We start from the raw sequence: 12,662 nt of genomic DNA on the forward strand, positions 1-12,662 counted from the left end.
GACTTCTAGGCAGGATGTGTTAGGTAACAATAGTCTAGAGTGTGTATAGGTATTGGACATGTGGGGGGTACCCATCGGCCCCTTATCATGCACGGTATCCTCGACCAACACTGTGTGCTTTCTGCCCCCATTTAACATGATTAAGATTGCTTGATTAATATTTTTCAACGTCGTCTGCAGGTTTTCTCTTCGAGCTGAAGGGCGACTACACGTGGAGTCTCGTCGTCCTTGTGGCGTGTTTCGTGACCTCCGACCTCTTGATGTTGCTGATCCCGGGTAAGGACAAGATCCGGGCGTACATCCGAAGGCGTCTGTGCCGGCCTGAAGGCCGACAGGTACCGCAGGGGGCCGAACCGCCGAAGAGTGGACCGAATGCCAGATGGACCAACGCAAGATCCACGAGTTTGGTGGAACTCCGAGTGATCCAGACTGGGTCCAAAGACACCGCTCAAATTTGAAAGGAAGATCGTACCCACTGGAACAAGGTTGACACTTCCTTGTTCAAAATGGCGTCACACTTCGGTACTCGATAACATTAATTATGGTGAAAACAGAGGTCCACATTTGTCTACTGCTAAGCACCGAGAAGCGGGTTTATGTCTTGTGCCATCTCATTACGTGCGCACGTTACGTATGCAATGAGCCAGTTTGGTATTCCTACAGCGCATGCCCAAAATGAAGCGCGTCCGATGTCAGACCTATCTAATTAATGGAGATCAGTGGCGCGGCCTATGCAGATTCGCGAGCGTGCTTTGTTCCTGGATGACCTTGCTTTTTTGAAATATCGAACTGGCTCATTTTGCAATTTTTTAAAACGTGGTTTTGTTTATAGACAAAAAGATGTGCCTCAATCGCATTTTATCTTTTGTAATTTTGAAATTATTTCAGAGAACCGAAATCGAATACTTATTTTTTGTTGGCTACGTCATTCTGTTAAGACCAGTGGGAACAGCATATCAAGAACCGATAGAGACAATCATTTACCAGTTTTACATCATGAAATAATTTTTATTTGTGGGCATGTTGGAAGTGCCCGTTATACAGATTAAATCGTTCCACATATTAAAAACGATAATTATGCCATGCACAATACCTTACTCGCCTTGTTATTCCGCTACAGTAACTTTTATTTGTGTGGAAAAAATACTTCTTAAATTGCCAAATAAAATGTTCTATACCTGACAATTTATGATGATACACTTATGGCCTATTTTCTGGATTACATACATCGTTTCGTACAAGTATAGCATCCAACAGTAAAGTTTCCCCTTTACCCCCAAACCAATAGACGAATGCATGATTATCAATGCTATTTTGCTTGAAGTGCGGGTGAATTGTTGAAATACTTTTCCAATAGAGTTGCTTTGTATCTTGCATACCTTGTCAAGAATATCCCTGTACAGGCTGCACTGGTGGAGCAAGAAATGTGCCAACTTCTTTGTGGATAATTATACGTTGAAAGTGCTTATTGCACACTACAGTGCAGTCTGTGTAATTACAGGAGGGAAGTTAGCCCAAGGCCTGGTGAATTTTAAACAAGCTTATTAGAGATTTGTACTGAACGTTGTGTTGCTGGTTATTGCTATGAAATTTGTTGTACCAACCAACAGAATTTATGCTATGAGGCGGGCTCCTGTACCCAGCCTTGAAAATGCCGATAAGTGTTTTCGTGCTTGCTAAATGGTGTAAACTCGGCCAATAACGTGTGGACAAAGTGCGTTTTGACACCAGATATGTCGAATTCAAGCTCGCTCTTCTGAATCGAACTGATCTCTGGATTCAGTGGCTTTCAGGTTGTTTTATAAGATCATTCGAAAAAAAAATCATAATTGCCAAAATATCGACGCAGTGTTCGAGACAGAATGTATTTCATGATCCTTGTCCCTCCGCTTTAAGACTCGAATCCACGCACTTTAGCTGTCAGCAATACGGCCGTTTCACAAAAGTGAGCCACCAAGAGTCTGCAACGCGTTGGCCAATCACAATGACCAAAATTTATCGACCAAATGTGCGTTTAGAAAAAGTCGACAAATTGCACGCGTGATGATTGGCCAACGTGTTTCAAACTCCTGGTGGCGCACTATTGTGAACCGCCCGTATTTTAAAAGCCATTTCAGGATTCGTAATTTCTACAGTCCAAATAATTCACAAGTAAAGAAAGCTCTTTCCTGAAACAATTTTACTAGTAGGCGATGTGCCAGTCAGTAATACGATCGTACGGTCCTCCAAAAGTATTTTACATTGCATATATCGCGACTCGTAATTCAAGCCACTTTTTTGTAGGAAAGAAATTCTCCTGGGTAATAGACAAAAATGGTGTTAATAGTAAAGAATGGAAATTTACTTTTGACCTTATCCTTTAATTCCCTGTTCTTGGGACTTTATTTTGCATTGTTTGGTGGAGTAAATCCGCTTTCGGGTCTTTCAGCTACACAGTGCAGCACACCCACAGCGACCAAAGATACCCAGGCGAGAAACGACACCCAACCAGATTTCTGCGGAGAAATTGAGAGAAATATTCTTCAAATCAATTAACAACAATAAAGCGTGAAAATGGCTCTCCTTCACCGGGAATGTTGGACCGGTGTCAGACTGAAAGGGTGTTTGAGAAAAACCAATTGATTGAGCGACTCATTGGTAAAAGGACGGGAGATCAATCAACGGACTGACTGACCAAATGGCTCTACTAAAGAATTACAAGCATGGCAGCCATTTTTGGCTGTAATTTTGTTCTACAGGGATACACTTGAGTAGACCTGATGAGGGCCATGCACGACCTCTTTCCAATGATTGATGATGAAAGCACTGGATGTTATTAGTCGGCCACGGAACAAATGGATCAGGGTGTCAATATCTTGACCGATTATTAAATTGACTGCACCCAAATGCGAACTATTTGACTATACGGCTGGGGGAAAAACCACATGTGAGGTTGTTAGCCAGTGGTTTCCATAAGTGCGCGTATATTATATGCAACTTCAGCCAGGTAGGCCTAAGTCGGGCACGGCCTTAATACTTTGCCCCCAAGATTTTGCAACGCGTTGGCAAATTGGCCATTGCGTGGCAAACTCTTGGAGGCGCACTGCTGTGAAAACCCATAGATCCTGAAAGTTGACCCCTGATGGCGCGCTTCCGGAACCCTTGGATAGGAAAAATATCGTGCAAAGATTTAAGAATTTGCAATATTTTTTTGTTCAGCTTCTTCTAAAAATATCCAACTCGGAAAAGGGGCTTTGAAAAATATTGGCTAGTACATCAATTTATAAAAACTGAAAAATCACCTAAAAGAGAAATTTCCTGCCAGAAATTGGCCCATCACTTCCGAAAATCTAAAATTCATGAAGAACAGTGCAATGCGGCAGTCTCGTACGCAGATAAACATTTTCATTTTGAAATTTTATGGTTGTCTGTCGGTAAAAGCCGTAATAAAAACAGATCAAAGGTAATAACGCAATATTCTAATTTTAGGAAAGATTCTAATCTCTTATCTAACCTTTCGCTGATAACAACTCAACGGAATCTGGAACCCATCGACTGCAGGTAGGTGAAGCTTTGCAACGGTGTACAATCTCGGTTTTTTTTTTTTTTACGAAAGCATGGGGAATGAACAAGGAGACCTAGGTACGATATCGCCGGACTAGAAAGGTCGTTTTTAATCATCTCCAAGTGACTTTTCCAAAATATTACTTGAGGAACAAAGGTAAAAATTCCAACATGAGTGTTTCGTGGGGTGGTTTTGACTAATAGGAATTACTCTTGCAACAATTATTGAACGAGATAGGTAGGTCTGCCCAATGTAAAATCCCCATAGGCAGACTGCACGAGGGTTCCAGAAGCTCGCAGCATGACCTTTTACTTTCAGGCTCTATTGGGTAACTTCAAACAGTTAAAAACATGCCTTGCAACTGGTTTTTTTTTTTGGTGCACGTGCCTGGACTCGATTTCAAAAGTAACTTTAATGAGCAGCGATGATGGCACAGCATCGAGACCTTGAGTTAATAGAATATGTGCATGATGGTTCAGTTCTCACCTCTGCTTTTGAGAAGTCCTCATAGAAACCGGATCCATCGTAAATGTGCCAGTTGACCTGTTGAAACAGCTCACAGCTTTGAGTATGCAGAGAAGAAATGGAGTAACGCAATCAGGTCAGTGCAGCTGCATTTGTGAGAGCTTGGTAGTTTCAAAATACCGTCTACTTCTCGATTCCATTCTTGTCGAAGGCATGTGAAACCGTAGCTTCCCAGAAACATTCCTGCGAGGTCATTCGGGAACAACAGTACCCGTGCCTGATAGTATGCCCCTTCCAGAGCAGCCAAACATATGCACCCGTGCGCCTGCTTTGTTCTCGACCGAACTTGCCTTTCATGAAAACCAGACTGGCCATGCAAACGGGGCTTAAACTACTGAACCCAAGAGTGCCTACAGACGGATCCAAGATGTAAAAACATGTTCATAACACATATCTTACGTTCTGTCGTCAGTTGACCCCCCGACACTATCCCCCCCCACCCAGCGGGAGCAATAAAGGCTCTTTTTGATGGCAACTGCATTTCGCTGGCTCACTAACAAATACTGGCATAAAATGCAAGCGTTGCGGTCGCCATACCAACCAAATGAATATTCCCGCCGGTATGACTGTTTTCAACCGATGAGGGAGTGCTTTTACTCACTCATAGTTGGCGGTCACAACTTGCAGGGAGCGGAAGCCGTCGCAGAGCGCGTTGAGCCCGTGGGACACGACGGCAGCCTCTCCCAGGATCAGGATGGCCATGATGCTGTAGAGGGGGACACAGATGATTCGCATAATGGAGCTGTGTGGCCAAAAAAAAACGTGACACCAACCGACATGAGAATTATACCAGTGTGGATCGATGCACTCCATTACTAGTCGCTCTGCTGTCCTAGAGAGGACTCAAACACTTCGTGATGGCTCGCAGCTTCAAGTCACTATGAAGTATTCTAGCAAAGGTGTCTGTGGAATTCGAAATTTGAATCTTCATGGGGGAGAATAATTAAAAACTAACAGCCATTATTGCAATAGAAACCTGTTAAAATGAGCTCAACGCTTTTTATTTTCGTTTGTGACCTGAATGTTTCTTCCTATTCTCATCTTCAAAAATTTGGGGTACACTAGAGACCCAGGTGGAATCAGTCACTATACTTCGCTTGGTAGTCTGCGGTTAGGCGTCTTTAGTGCTTAAAATTGCGTTTCAATTGTGTGACCACCAACCGCAGCTGAACCCAGAGCTGGGATTGGTTGACTCAGTCATACTTTCGAGATGGCCGTCGGGCAGAAATGTTTTCAATGAACGACTCCCGACGACGAGATTTTCTGGCTTGTAATCACTACGTTTCCTTTGAAACACATTACTTGGCTGGTCAACCTGTTGCAGTGTGAAATTTTCTCTCCTTTGATCTCTGTGCCCCAGGTTCGTATCCAGCTGAGTTCAGCATGTGCACTTGGTTTTCAGTCCTTATCTGATTCTGCATGGTTTTGCCAGGGGTATCATTTCAGATTTTGGTCCACCACCTGGAGACTGTCGTCATTCTCCCTCTATCCGCCCTGAGCTGATGTACACCCCCAATCGGGGAAAAGAAAGGCAGGCGGTTACAAGCGGGTTCTTGCACGCGTTCTGCGCATACGCAGAGACCATACAAATCGGAGTAAATTAGTTACGCGTACTCAGCGTGCTCTGCGGCAAACGCGCATATACTTGCGCACCTCATGGCGCGCCTACGCGGTGAGTACCCCCCCCGACGCATTATTTTGTTCCGCTTGGAGCGGATAGGCTTCCACACCTAGGTCTATAGAGTACCGAAGTGTGACGTCACTGTGAACCAGAAAGTGTAGTGCAAACGAATGGAGTACGCGCGCGTGTTGATTCACGCGCTGGTTCACGCGCTCAAGCCTTTTACACACTAATTGTGCGCGTGACGTATTCACTTCGGTACTCTATGCGTCACAGTGCCTTTGCATTTGGCGGAGGGCTTTTGTTTCATTACAGCAGTACCCTGAAACAAAATTATCATTGAAAATGGATACCTACAAGTCAAATCGGCCACAGCACAGCGAGACGACTCTGTACAGGACATAAACGAAGGCTACAGCAGCGGCGACGGCTTGAATGCCGACGATGTACATGCAGCGAAGGCCATCGCTGGCGCCCAGCTCGAAATTGGTCTGAGAAGTCCAGATAACTTGTCCGGCCAGCGGGCAGTCCCCTTGGAAGGATTCCTGCCGAGAGCACACATAGATGTGTTACAGTGTTGATTAGCACATCATGCTTTTCCTCGTACATCTTGGCCCTCTCATTTTCTGCTTATTACCCACACGGGCGATTCACAATAGTGCGCCACCTAGAGTGTGCAGCTGCAGCATGTTGGCCAATCAGAACGCGAGATATGTCGACCCTTTCCAAACGCGCATTTGGTGAACAGATTTCGCGCCTTGTGATTGGCCAACGCGTTGCAAACTCTTAGTGGCGCACTCTTGTGAAACGGCCGTATTAAGCTCAGTTGGTTCATTCAGATCAAATAAAATAAAAAAAAATATGTCTTTGTAGCATGCAATTTTCCACTTTGCTGCTACCTGAATGAATATTTTGTTGTAATGCATTTTTCTTACTTTTTGCCTTTTCTGCTACAAGAAAAGCAGATTTTACTTTCCTATCTTCCATGGCGGGTGAAAAGTGGCCATCTGCTTTTTGTTTTTCAAAAACAAAGCAAAAACGGGAAATTGGATGAGTGTTCTAACAACCGCTCGTTAGCTGCTTGTGGGAAACCGGAAAAGCAGATTTTGCTAAGAGGGCTGAAAAGTGGCCATATGCTTTTTCCCATTTAGGGCAAGCAGACAAGTGGATTGAACGTTTTGGCAACTGTTCGTTCTACTGTGCTGCTGCCTGGAAAACAGATGTTACTACAAGCGCCTTTTCCATTGTGTATGTCTTTTCGATGCGTTGCATACATGATGCGTTCGTACGTTTCTTCGCTACGGACACATAAAGGCGCCTTTCTATAATGCGCCAGTACTTTCGCCAAGTGTTGCGTATCTGTCAAAATTGCTCCCCGGGGCCATTTTGACGGCCTAACACGACGTACACGACAAATGGAAAAAATGCATTTCAAGAAAATTTTTATTCTGTTTTTCAGGTAGTAGAAAAGTCGAAAATTGCATGTTACAAAGACGTTTAAAATCTGCTTTAATCTCTACTATTCTGAGAGCAGAAAAACAGATGGCCAGTTTGGTAAGGTCATTCGAGAATAAACACCTGACGTATACCAGCCAGGAAGTGTTCCTTGCTTGTGAGTTGGTGTGCGGCAGTAAGATCTCTATGGTGCACTGCCGAGCTGATCAAGCCGACCGCGCGCGCTCGCCTCTGATGTTTTCGAATGACCTACGACGCACTATATTCTGAGCATGGACTCAGTGTTGAAATGCCGAACAGGCTTATTAGTAACCGAACTATTGACGAAATCAGTGAGGAAAATGTAACATTAACCCCTGCTGTAGATATATAAAGAGCACGCGGGGCTTACTTTACATGCTATCCTGGATTTTGATCTCAGTGGAAAATGAGTATTTCCTCTGAAAAAGAACTTGTGCTGCTGTTGCAATATTTATGTAAATCACTGAGGAGGTCTTTAACTGCCTCAGACAACATCATGCAAAATAACATGCTACACCATGATCCAAAAAGTACCCATCTCCACACTCTAAAAACACTTGGGGTCAGACTGACCCGGAATCTGGGTCAAATATGACCCAAAACAGGTCACAATTTGACGCGGAAAAGGGTCAGGCTCAATGGGACCCCGATTCCGGGTCAGTCTGACCCAGGTGTTTTTAGAGCGCGGTGAATACCTTTTAAACCTTATAAATACAGTGAAAATGTAATACAAACTTAGGGTGTAACTACAGACACTACCGATATAATAGTTCAAGTACACTGAACAAAAACGAGGGCTCATCGGTGGTGAACGGTTTTGCCCACTGAATGAATGGCAAACCTTTTACGGCAGCCTGCGAGTAAAATCATGGATTTTGTAAGATATGCTTAGCCGTCAGAACTTTGCAAGACATCAGCAAAGCTCCCAAAGTCTCACCACGTGCTGGTGATATTCAGCGATTGGTTTCAGCTAGGAGATAAAACACGTCATGCGGCTTCTAAAACGAGCTGCTCACTTTATTTGTAGTCACCATACGAAGTTCAGGATGTAATGTTATGAGCATACCAGAACCAACTTAATCAAATTCTTCCTGCCAGTGAACTACCGAATGAAATTCATGGCGCTTCACTTGACTTTTTTTTTTACTTTGATTTTGCAATTGCGTTATTCTTGCCACGGCCGAAGACTGGAAAAGATTCGAATCCCGTGTATTCATGCTTTAAGAATTCACTGTGATGAAACATCAGTTATAATAACTGAAATGAATTAGCTGTGTTTTGTAGTAGCAATGTTTATTCATAGACACCACTCGCCCCCATACTCTAAATTCTAATCCCAAAAACAAGACCTTAGCCATCTGTTGCAGCCACAACAGCCATTCAGCTCCTGGGCAAATCGAGAAGTTAGCCAGTTATCCCAAAAGACGGCTACGATGTAAATGGCACACAACACTGTGACTCATGTCGGTGAGCAATGCTTACTAATAACTGTTATGACAGACAATCTGGGACCGCTCAAAACACCGACTTAAATTAATTACGATCGACGGTGTCTTTCCAGCTGTGCCAAAGCTTCCTTGCGTCTGTCATTGTCATCTTTAGTGTACAGAGTCAATAAGAACAGAGACCACCACCACCACGACCACCACCACGACCACCACCACCACCACCACCACCACCACAACAACAACAACAACAACAACAACAACAACAACAACAACAACAACAACAACAACAACAACAACAACATCACCAACAACAACAACAAACAACACCAACAACAACAACAAACAACAACAACACCAACAACAACACCACCACCACCACCAACAACAACAACACCAACAACAGCAACAACAACAACAACAACAACACCAACACCACCAACAACAACAACATGGAGATGAAAAATTATACGTGACATACATTGTTTACAATGGTATTGGAGCGCTTACATTAGTTATTTTTATTGTTACTTTGTTAATTTTTTTGTCGGGGGGGTGGTGGTTTCGACCCCCCGTATATGGGAATGCTTGTGCTGTTGAACCTTTGCCTATACCGGGTCATTGTTGCTGGTAAATGGCTCCTACGGGCTTTGTTAAATGACTGACCGGTTCCTTCCAATATCCTGAGGAAATTAGCTTTCCGCTGAAAGACGAATGCTTAGAAGGAAAGGGGCTGGAAAAGGACACATAGGCTTAGGCCTAGACGGTCATTTCTTGGAAGTAAGTTTTATGGAATATAATTTGGAATTTAATTTCTGGCTTTTCCGCAAGTTGCGAAAAAAATCAATGTTTTGGGGGAGATTTTTTTCTTGTGAATAAGGAACAGTTCCACAGCAATAACATTACCAGTGTCGGGGACAACCTTTCTTTCCCGGTTTTGCGGCTTGCAGATAGTAGGGAGTAAAATATAAGGCCAAAAGAGTAAGCATGTTCATTTGTTTCTGCAACGCCTTCAAAAGTTTCAGAAAACATTCACAGATACCAGGACTGTCCCGAACAATGCCCCAGGAACCCTGTCGTCGTAGATCATGACATCTTCAGCTTTATTAAACCAAATTCGTGCATCGAGGACTTGCCATTGGTTTCTCGGTAAGTTTACTTCTTGTGCTAGAATTTGAACTTTCGGCAATGCCTCTCATTGATTTCGTAAGTTTAAAGTTTTCACCCGAGGCCAGGTCAGCAAGCGAGGACCTTTCACCCACAAATAGCTCCTCGATTCTGCATCCTCGATGGACGCGTATAAATAAACAGAAGGGCTGTCTTCAAGGAAGAAAAAGAGACAACATGGTAGACTTGAGGAATGCAATGTCAGAGCAACTTACAGTCTGCCGGCCAACAAGAACCGACACGACGATTCCAGACGATATAGCCATGATCAACAGGGCCACCTCCGCTATTCCGAGAACGTAGTACAAGAGAGCCATATCTCGTCAAGGCCCGTCCCTTCTTAGGTTGGACAACCTGTGATGCGAAATCCGGTGCCTTCGCTCGTAGCCGCTCCCAACTTACAGAGGTGTCCAAAATGTGGGCATAAGACGATATATTTAGCCTGAGATCGTATGATGATCGTTGAGTAATCGACCCCAAAGATGCACAGGCAAGGAAACGCTATATTTATGGCGCTGAAAGCCTCAATAGGATCGACACCGATTGGAATTAGAGCCCTCTTGACGTCTGGTATCGATTCCATAAAGCTGTCATGTTTTTATTCTACGAATGGTATTGCGTCCTATGCTTTTACAGCTGGGTTACGGTTAGCCGTTTTTCAATTTGGTCGCCTGGCCATGCCCATGTACGTCTGGCGAACAAAAACGCCAAAATTAAGTCCAAGGCGACAATCGATCCCCTACAGTTGACTCTCCGATATCGATACATTCGGCAGCGGGTTGCATGAGCGTAAGAAGGTTACAAGTGCAAGCGATTGTGCCCCCTTCTAACTGAGTTGTGAGTCATATCCCGGCGCGGCTCCCTGTGCAATGCCTAGCCTTGGACCTAGGGACAGCATTCGCCAATTTCCGGCGACTTCTTCACATGACCTCGAGGTCGATCCTTTAGGGTTTGGCTCATAGGTGCTGCGTAAGACGAGACAAGCATCTTTCTCTGTGGTTTCTATCAAGGTAAACGTCAGCGAAATATGTTCAACATCAGCTGAGGGGAAAAGCGGGGTCGGTGGACAAGAGCGTAAAATGTGACCATTTTTTTGACTGGAACATGGCGCCTTAGAACCTTCCTGCTGACATTTTCCATCATCAAACCCAACGCATCCCGTACGTGAGAGCTGATCGGTTGAAGAGCAGCGGGGCCATACCTGTCATAAAAAGAACCAAAAAAAAAAAATTCTTGAAATGTGTTAATGACCATTTCATTTTCTTTCCTTCTGAATGCGTGTAAAATGTTTCCAAATTTATCCCCAGCTCCCTGGAAGGCCATAAAAGGTTACACACCCCAGTACTATACCCCCCATATAATTGGTTCTCCAACCGTCCCTCATCCCTCGCTTGTGCAACCTCTCAAAAATAGTTTTCTTTCCTTGAATGAGAGGAATTTTCGAAACCTCAACTTCTTCAATGAACACACACAAGAGGCAAAGGAGCGCACATTGTTACGGCATTACCGGGACTACATCGGAAAACTGCTGCTCTGGCCTGAGGCCTGGCCTATTACCGTGACATCCAAATAACTCTGGGTAAGGCAGGGCCAGGATCTGTGGCCAGTGGGTTGGTCTTAGTTTGTAAGATGCGAAACGAGGGAAGAGGCAGCTTTGACAGTTGTTTGTCATCGCTGAGTACGTTTTCGCCTCACACTTCTTCAACTTTTACGGTTGAACAGTACACGGTAAAAAATGTGAAGCCAACTAACCCACAAGTAAATTTTTGTCTGGAGAACATTACCCTGCCAACGACTAGACTGTGAATGTCTTTTGCGCATCACGTGCTACCAAAATTACGCGCTTATTTTTCTTCCATTCTTGAGACATCCTTGCTTATAATGCGTCCCTTATGCAACGTAATGTTTGACCAAGTTAACCTTTGCAACGAACTTGATTGCTTGAAGATGATTTTAGGGTATTTTGTGGGGTGTGGAGAACAAAAAGTTGAGGTGGCTACCAAGTGTGAAAATGAGAAGAAAATCGTCCTAGCTGTCATAATCTTGAAATTCCAGTGAAACACGTAAGATCACGCTACTCCTTAGGGTAACCAGGCTGCTCTCCAAGTTTTGGGTGCAGTGCACTTACTCAAGATATCCAATTTGAAAAAGGAGATTGTTTAGCCAGAAAAAAATCCAGGAATTGGAAATACAGACTAGGATCAACTCTCTAGGTTTCGGGGCTTCGATCCAAGGGCCGAGTCGATAACAGTACGGATGAAAAACTTTTCCCAGTGGCCAGTACCCGAGAAAGAAAAAAAATGTGGCTGCGAGCAGGCTTGGAAACTATCCCTTTTGGGGTGAGTTTGTATCGTGTTAAACAAGTAAAAATGTAGCTTTAAGAAACTCGCAAAAAGAACAGTGTGGTACGTGCAAATGTCGCATTCCCGGTAGCCCTGGTCAAAGCATTCGTCATTAGCCGGGCCGCGTTGCCTAGCTCATGTACTCCATGCTGTGTACATAATACATGTACATCACATCTGCAGTGGAAAATCAGGCCGAACAGCGACCTCACGTCACACAGCCAGCTTGATATGCAAATTAGCTGAGCTGGAAGCACGTCTTTATTCAACTGTTTCCAAAAAGAAAAAAAAAAGGTTTGGGACGGTGCTCATTATGACAATACCCCAGCTTACATTCAAAAAACTTTATTTTATTGGTCGACGGTTAACCTCTACGTGGATTCTGCGTGCAACCACATGCCCATTACGTGGCCACGTGTGTGTAGGCATAGACCCAACGCATTTCCTACCCCGCGTGCGGTGTAGATATAATGGTAGTTTTGGACTGTTCATGCATTACTTTTTAAAGTTTTGCCAGGTATTGACGTCTGGAACTGTCTTAA

General features: G+C 44.1%; 2 protein-coding genes across 2 annotated transcripts in view; one reads left to right on the forward strand and one right to left on the reverse strand.

Annotated features, from left to right (window-relative positions):
* LOC110980003 (monocarboxylate transporter 12-like) overlaps positions 1-991 on the forward strand; it is a 9,803-nt gene extending 8,812 nt beyond the window's left edge. The window contains exon 6 of the mRNA XM_087148570.1: positions 181-991. Coding sequence (XP_087004696.1) covers positions 181-458 — 278 coding nt within the window. The 3' untranslated portion in view covers positions 459-991. The remainder of the gene's footprint in view (positions 1-180) is intronic.
* On the reverse strand, positions 980-10,621 carry LOC110978002 (uncharacterized). The gene is made up of 5 exons (XM_022232617.2): positions 9,994-10,621; positions 6,048-6,235; positions 4,671-4,811; positions 4,031-4,106; positions 980-2,495 (listed from the first exon to the last, which is right to left on the reverse strand). The coding sequence occupies exons 1-5, from the start codon at positions 10,093-10,095 to the stop codon at positions 2,382-2,384; spliced, it is 621 nt and encodes a 206-aa protein (XP_022088309.2). The 5' UTR covers positions 10,096-10,621; the 3' UTR covers positions 980-2,381.
* Between the last annotated feature and the right edge of the window lie 2,041 nt (positions 10,622-12,662).

This window comes from Acanthaster planci, linkage group LG18, assembly GCF_054643075.1.
Source record: "Acanthaster planci isolate LZ-2023a linkage group LG18, COTS_SCS, whole genome shotgun sequence".
Lineage (NCBI taxonomy): Eukaryota > Metazoa > Echinodermata > Asteroidea > Valvatida > Acanthasteridae > Acanthaster > Acanthaster planci.

Coding starts and splice junctions, on each gene's coding strand:
- LOC110978002 (XM_022232617.2), bottom strand. CDS start 10,095: ATGGCTCTCTTGTACTACGTTCTCGGAATAGCGGAGGTGGCCCTGTTG. Junction 6,236..9,993: donor TTCTTGTTGGCCGGCAGACT/GTAAGTTGCTCT, acceptor TGCTCTCGGCAG/GAATCCTTCCAAGGGGACTG. Junction 4,107..4,670: donor GTTGTGACCGCCAACTATGA/GTGAGTAAAAGC, acceptor GCATACTCAAAG/CTGTGAGCTGTTTCAACAGG.